At 38.2% G+C, this 6172-nt stretch overlaps 2 protein-coding genes across 2 annotated transcripts; one reads left to right on the top strand and one right to left on the bottom strand.

The window, feature by feature from the left end:
• The first annotated feature begins 341 nt into the window (after positions 1 to 341).
• LOC113272686 lies at positions 342 to 1352 on the top strand. The gene has a single exon (XM_026522490.1). The coding sequence runs from the start codon at positions 342 to 344 to the stop codon at positions 1350 to 1352; it is 1011 nt and encodes a 336-aa protein (XP_026378275.1).
• A 528-nt stretch (positions 1353 to 1880) lies between these two features.
• LOC113275889 (probable protein S-acyltransferase 22) lies at positions 1881 to 5815 on the bottom strand. Its single transcript, XM_026525460.1, has 9 exons — positions 5428 to 5815; positions 5228 to 5341; positions 4243 to 4635; positions 3995 to 4063; positions 3837 to 3908; positions 3361 to 3489; positions 3089 to 3169; positions 2739 to 2924; positions 1881 to 2425 (listed from the first exon to the last, which is right to left on the bottom strand). Exons 1-9 carry the CDS (start codon positions 5467 to 5469, stop codon positions 1919 to 1921), a joined length of 1593 nt encoding a protein of 530 aa, XP_026381245.1. The 5' UTR covers positions 5470 to 5815; the 3' UTR covers positions 1881 to 1918.
• Between the last annotated feature and the right edge of the window lie 357 nt (positions 5816 to 6172).

The following is a 6172-nucleotide window of genomic DNA, read 5'->3' as shown; positions in this document are numbered from 1 at the left end:
AAACCCTTTATACTACTTGGTCCAAATTTTTATTGAGTTTTGATTTTACTAAACAAGAAAAAGTCTAAACAACTTCACCAGTCTCTTTTTGCGGTTGTGTTAGTTTAACTCTCAAACTTTATAATTCATCTTCTTAACTACACCAAAATCACCAAACTAAGTTATTGCACTTAGAACTAACTAACCCATTATTAAGAAAAAAAAAACATTATGTGAATTAGTCTGAGTGACAGAATTTTGAATCTTTCCAAACTCATTCCATATATATATATAAACACTTTTTAGTCTCTCTTTTTCTCTATATATCTGACTTAGCTCTTCATTTGTCGTGATAAGCAGCAATGGAAGAAATGGCATCAGTTCCAATGGAGAGAACAAGTAAGATTATGAGAAGATCAATCCACACATACTTGAAAAACTATCAATACTTCACTTCCACTACATCTCTACTCATATTTCCCGTTTCCGTCGCTGTTCTCATCTCTCAAGCCATCATTCCTTCATCTTTGTTCCTTCTTCCAACCCTTTACACTCGGTTTCAGGCCATCTTTTATGCGGCCGGGTTCCCGGAGTCGTTGCAGTTTTTCTCAATTCTCAATCTTAAACTCTCTCAGACAATTTGTTCTTCGATATTCACTCTACCCTTCACTCTTTCATTTCTTCTCCTTGCAAAATCATCCATAATTAGAGCTCTTCATCGTCAGAACACATCGTCTCTTCCACCTACCTCCTCTTCTATTTTCTCTCTTTGTTACCCTCTCTTAATAACCCATCTCTGCAATTCATTTATGATTTTCGCAGCCAATGCTTCTGCATTAGCTTTGTTATTTCTCACCTTCAATGTGATTGACGCTTTTGGTTATACCTCCACAAACTATCTTCTCTTCTTCTCTGCAGTTGGAGCTGTTGTCTATTCAGTTATCCTTGCAAACACTATTATCACCTGCAACGTAGCTTCAATAGTGTCTGGCATGGAGAATTGCAGTGGGTATTTAGCTTTTCTTAAAGCTTCTATTTTGATGAGGGGAAGGCATTCAACTGCTCTTTTGTTGGCTCTTCCTTTCAATTTGGGTTTAGCTGCAATTGAAGCTTTGTTTCAGTACAGAGTGGTCAGCCTTTTTCTTAGTTCAGGAGAGTTCACTTCTTTAATGGCTCTTGAAGGATTAGTGATAGCTTACTTGTATTCCATCCTCATCCTCCTTGACACAATTACATCCTGGGAATTCTTCAATAGCTGCAAGTCTCGAATGGAAACAGTAGATAAGTACTATTACCTGGTTCAGCTTCTACCGGAGGAAGATGAGGAGGGTGGTGCCTTCACTTGTGCAAAGAATTTAGACTACCTCCCATGAACTATGATGGGAATCTTCGCTTCTCCAAGACGGTTTCAGGGCACAAGGTGCTCTGAGAATGATAAAACATCTTTCAAATTATTCTAAATGAGATCCATCAATCAGCTCAAAGAAGAGCTGGATAGGAAGAGGAAGAAAAAGGAGGCCACATTTGCCCCACTTCTGCATTATTCAATCTGTGATTTATTATTCTATATTGTAAATTTGATAGCTTTAGAGATAATGTATTAGGGAAGTCAAAATTTTCAACTCTGTATCTGGAGAAATGGTAAAAAGAAAAGAAAAAGATTGAGCATATATACTGTAAGAAGTGAAGCAATGAGCTGTGAGATTGGAACTCAGAAACTTCATTCAAAAATTTACATTACTAAAGATAAACAAAACATCATGGTTTCGTGGTAGAGTCGCTTCATGTCAGTCTAACTAAAGATAAAGAAAACAAGAAAATGCAGTTAAGTGATTTTTAACAAGAAAACAGACACTGGAACTCAAACAGGAAATGTAGTCATAGTGGTCCTAACCCGGATTCTGACGATATTTCCGTCCCTTTCGCTTCTTACAATGATCTATCTACCTGAACCCCATAGTTGTCTAGAATGCAAAAGCTGAGAAGAAGAGGCTACGATGGAAGTCGAAGCTGCTGACATGGGATGACTTGTGTGAAAAGCGCTCCGTGCTTCAAGTTGCAGAGGTGCCAAAGTAGTAGAAGTTTCCAGGAAAAGCGCATTAAGTTTGCTTTCGGCAGCTTTTGTGGATACCTTTGCTATGGTTCCAAGAGGGAGTTCCGCTGGCAGACGAACCCGTTTACTACTACAGTGCTCCATCTGATCCATCTGGCTGCTGACCAAGCCATTTTCTCTTCCTACTTCCCTTCGTGCTACAGGCTGCAGGATTTTGGACTTCTTTCTTGCTTGAGCAGCAGCCTTCGAGACTTCTTGCGCATCCAAACGAGATAATGTCCATGGACTGATTTTTACAGCTCCAGGATTCTTTTTAGGTACTGGGTCTTCGTGTACCATCCTCCTTCCTGATGAACCCACAAACATGCTGGGGTCCGAAGGAACTACAGCGAACTGGAGGCAAAACAAAATAGCATCACTTGCCAAAATAAATAGGAGCATATAAATAGGTATATCCAATTACAAACATTTACTTTTGCAGGTAACTACAAAACAGATTGTTTGGTAGTTTCATGGGTGGATGATAAGCCATGGTGCAAATTGTAGTCATGCAGTTGTATCGTGTCTCATTGGCAGTGGTGATTGTGGCGTAAATGGTGTATTTTTAGACTAATATGTGCCCTCAATTGTTAACAAGATAATCCTGGTTCTTTATTACATATTGGAAACCAACTTAAAAAGTCAGATGAGCGTAATGGTTCTATACCTGATCCTCGAGAAACAAACGAGGAGGAGTACACCAAGCATTACGTTGGAAAGTATTGAAGGAGCTTCCACTGCTTAACCCAGTGCGTGAACTTGCAAGGGACATTTGAGGACTCTGCTGACCTTCTTCTACCCCTTGTTGTTCCTGCTCCCTCAAGGCTACAATGTAATCATATGTGCCAATTCCCTGGGACATATAAAACTCATATAAGGAGCTGGTTGTAATTCACAGCATCGATACTAGATGAAGTATTGTTGTTATCTTTATTGGCACATGTCTAAAGGCACTCCACTACCAAAAATCAATGCCAAGAATCTAAAGGATTGGAACACTTATTTTCTGCAACTGACCTTCTTTACGAGGAGAACATGAAAGGAGAAAAGCTGAGCAAGGGGTAGAGTAGCAACCATTGCCAAAATAGTGCAAGATGCCTGTAAACATGTGAATCAAGACCAATTAGAGAGAGGAATAAATCTGATGCTGAAAACTTAGATCCTTTTTGTTAAGCCATTCAAGCTAGCGATTTCGGATAGACATAAGTTTTTTTTTTTTTAATATTGCTAACACTTATATAATACTTGAATTGGAAATAAAAATAATAAGAGCAGCCATGCTCACTTACCACTACAATAGAGAAGGGTGTCAAAGAGAAACTGCTTCCAAGCTTGGTGGTGATCTCCCGAGTGAATCGCTTCCTCTCAATAAACGCCCAGATCATTACAAGTATTCCAGTCAACCATTGTATGATAAGCTGCAATCTCAAGCCCAAGGTGCACAAGCCATGTATATACCTGTCAATAGTCAACCAAAATGAAAAGGGACATGAAAGTAAACTGCTTACTCTCCATCTAAGTTGCACTATTGGATATTATATGTACTTCATGTTCAGTAAGGGGAGTTAGAGCTTGTCCTAGGGTCCTACAGGCCAACAGGGAAAAGGGATTTCACTGGGGGGGGGGGGGGTTGCTGGTAATAAATTCGACATCGTTTTTGAATGGAGACTATCTAAATGAGCCGAGGAATCCAACAGGCCACAGGGAAAAGGGATTACATTGTTCGATCAAATTGGAGATACTATTGAAGCAGAGGTTTTCTTACCAGGATTAGGGCCAAAAGCATGAGGGTGAAAAACTGACGGTAGTTCCTTTTGCCTATACAATTGTTGATCCACTACAAAACCAAGGAAGATGAAGATATCAGATGATTGCATAGGGACGCATAACTAAAAACCCCACTAAGACGAAGAATCTATATACCCTGCAGTGATGATCGAAGTGGTTGACACACTTATCACAAACTCTACAATGCTTGCTGTACTTGAAAACCTGCACAAAATTTCTACCAAATCAAAATACACCCACATTACATCTATCCTTTTAGAACAATCCATAGATAAGGCCTATGCTGATGCCTGATAAAAGCTATTTCACCAACATACATAGAACTTAAGCAAAGAAGATAATATCTTTAGCTGGTGCGACATTTTACCACCTAATAGTCATACCTCTACTTTACACAAACTGCAGTAGAACATGCCATCTTCACTCATATGTTGATTTGCTGATTCTCCATGTCCCCTTGAATTATTGCAGAGAAGAGCTGTACAGGATCCCAGTAAAAACATACAACATGATGGACGGTCCAAAAGTCTATCTGCATCATTTTCAATACTGTTCTCCTCAAGAGTGTCTCTTCCCACAGACAGTTCATCTGAATGTTTCTCTCGTGCAGTTGTATTATTCCTCGAGGAAATTGAATCTGCTCCATGAGTAGACTCCTTGACCGGGGTATGTTTGATTCTGCCGGCATTTCCTAGATATTTTTTGGACTTGAAGGCACCAGGGTCAGCAGGGTCAGCCGCTGCACACCATATGTATAGGCAGAACATGCATGTAATCTGACAAATGAAGTCACTTGCAGATGTTACTGAATATCAATGAGCTTAGCTTAGCTACTCAACATGCTGCATACTTACCAAGAACAAACTAGTTCAATCATCCAAATTCCATATATAACTTATTATCGATACTAAATAAAAAACATTAACATTACCATGACAAACATTTATTTTTTATTCTACATTAGGCATCTATGTGAATCAAGCTACTGAAACAAGATTCTGCAAACATGTGGGTGGCTTGGCAGTCCATCACTCTCAGTTGAACAAAATTGACAATGAGGACCTAGATTACAGATGTGAATGAGCTTAAACCTCAACAGCGCAGAACTTAGTGGAACCTGAATGATGACATCGATTCTAATAAAACTAAAGTAAATGACAACAAAAATTAGGAACTCAAAGCTTTGAAGAAACAAAAACAAAGCCAGAGTTTATATAAGGATAATCAAAACATACTTCCTGGTAAGTGGTAGGGTTTAAAAAAAATAAAACCTCAACTAAGAGAAGGTCAGAGAGATCTGAGTTACAAAAACCCAAAAAATGCTTGAAGCTAAACAGAAATAAAGAAAATAGGGAAATGGGAACTTACAAGGGGAGTATAGAGACATAAAAGAACAAACTGAACCACTTTGTTTCCAGCAAATGGAACAAAGAAGACATAAAAAGCAAACCCAAGTGCTAGAAATACAGCTACAGCAACCACCTTCATGACAAAAGAAGATGATGAGCTTAACACAAAATCAAAGTAAAAACCAAAAAAGAAAAAGAAGCATTTTTTGTTTTCATTACCTGAAGAGGATGGTAAGGCAATTGCCAACCATGTTTCCTCATTTTCCTTAAATGTTACAGATAAAAACTCACAAAATGCAAAAATAGGTATGCAAGACTTGGGTTTCCTCTCTTCTTCTCTCTAAAAGTAGTACTTAACCATTCTCAGTGAGTAGAAAAAACAAGAAATGAGTGAGAAAAAGAAGATATGTTGAAGAAAGATTTAGTGCTGGTGTTTACAGAGTGAAAACAGTAGATAGATGAAGACCCTTTTGTCTGGTTTTTCCCTCCCACCCCATCCATTAGATAGAGAGGAGACAGAGAGAGAGAGAGAAATGGGGTTTTCTTGTTTGTTGTGAACTTTGTTTTTCTAACTACAGAAGAGAAGAGAAAGGGATTAGTCAGTGACTGAAATTATAGTACTTCTGGTTTTGGCTTTACGAAGCTTGTTTCAATTTATTACAAACCCAGTACTACTGTACTGATGGCTAAAGATTATTAGTTCCCGCTAGTAACATAAATTGTCTTGTTTACTGTGTGAAACTTTCTGGATTTTCTTTTTCTTTTCTTTTTGGTTAGATCTATGGACTATATTGAATCATCCATTTGTTTTAAGAATCTTCAATTAGTCAGCAAGTATGACTGTCTTTTACCTTGAGACCTGAGTCTTTTAAGTAAACTAACAACTCCATTTAAAACTCTTTTTTACCCAACCGGTCAAAAGGTTAAAATTTTGTGGAGTTAGGTCACAAATCAGGTACATAAA

The sequence above is a fragment of the Papaver somniferum genome, chromosome 4, assembly GCF_003573695.1.
Source record: "Papaver somniferum cultivar HN1 chromosome 4, ASM357369v1, whole genome shotgun sequence".
In the NCBI taxonomy this organism is placed as follows: Eukaryota; Viridiplantae; Streptophyta; class Magnoliopsida; order Ranunculales; family Papaveraceae; genus Papaver; species Papaver somniferum.
The sequence above is the reverse complement of the archived record's forward strand: the minus strand, read 5'-3'. Positions and strand labels throughout refer to the sequence as shown.

Coding starts and splice junctions, on each gene's coding strand:
- LOC113275889 (XM_026525460.1), bottom strand. CDS start 5,469: ATGAGGAAACATGGTTGGCAATTGCCTTACCATCCTCTTCAG. Junction 5,342..5,427: donor TGCCTTACCATCCTCTTCAG/GTAATGAAAACA, acceptor TTTGTCATGAAG/GTGGTTGCTGTAGCTGTATT. Junction 3,170..3,360: donor CACCCTTCTCTATTGTAGTG/GTAAGTGAGCAT, acceptor ACATGTTTACAG/GCATCTTGCACTATTTTGGC.
- LOC113272686 (XM_026522490.1), top strand. CDS start 342: ATGGAAGAAATGGCATCAGTTCCAATGGAGAGAACAAGTAAGATTATG.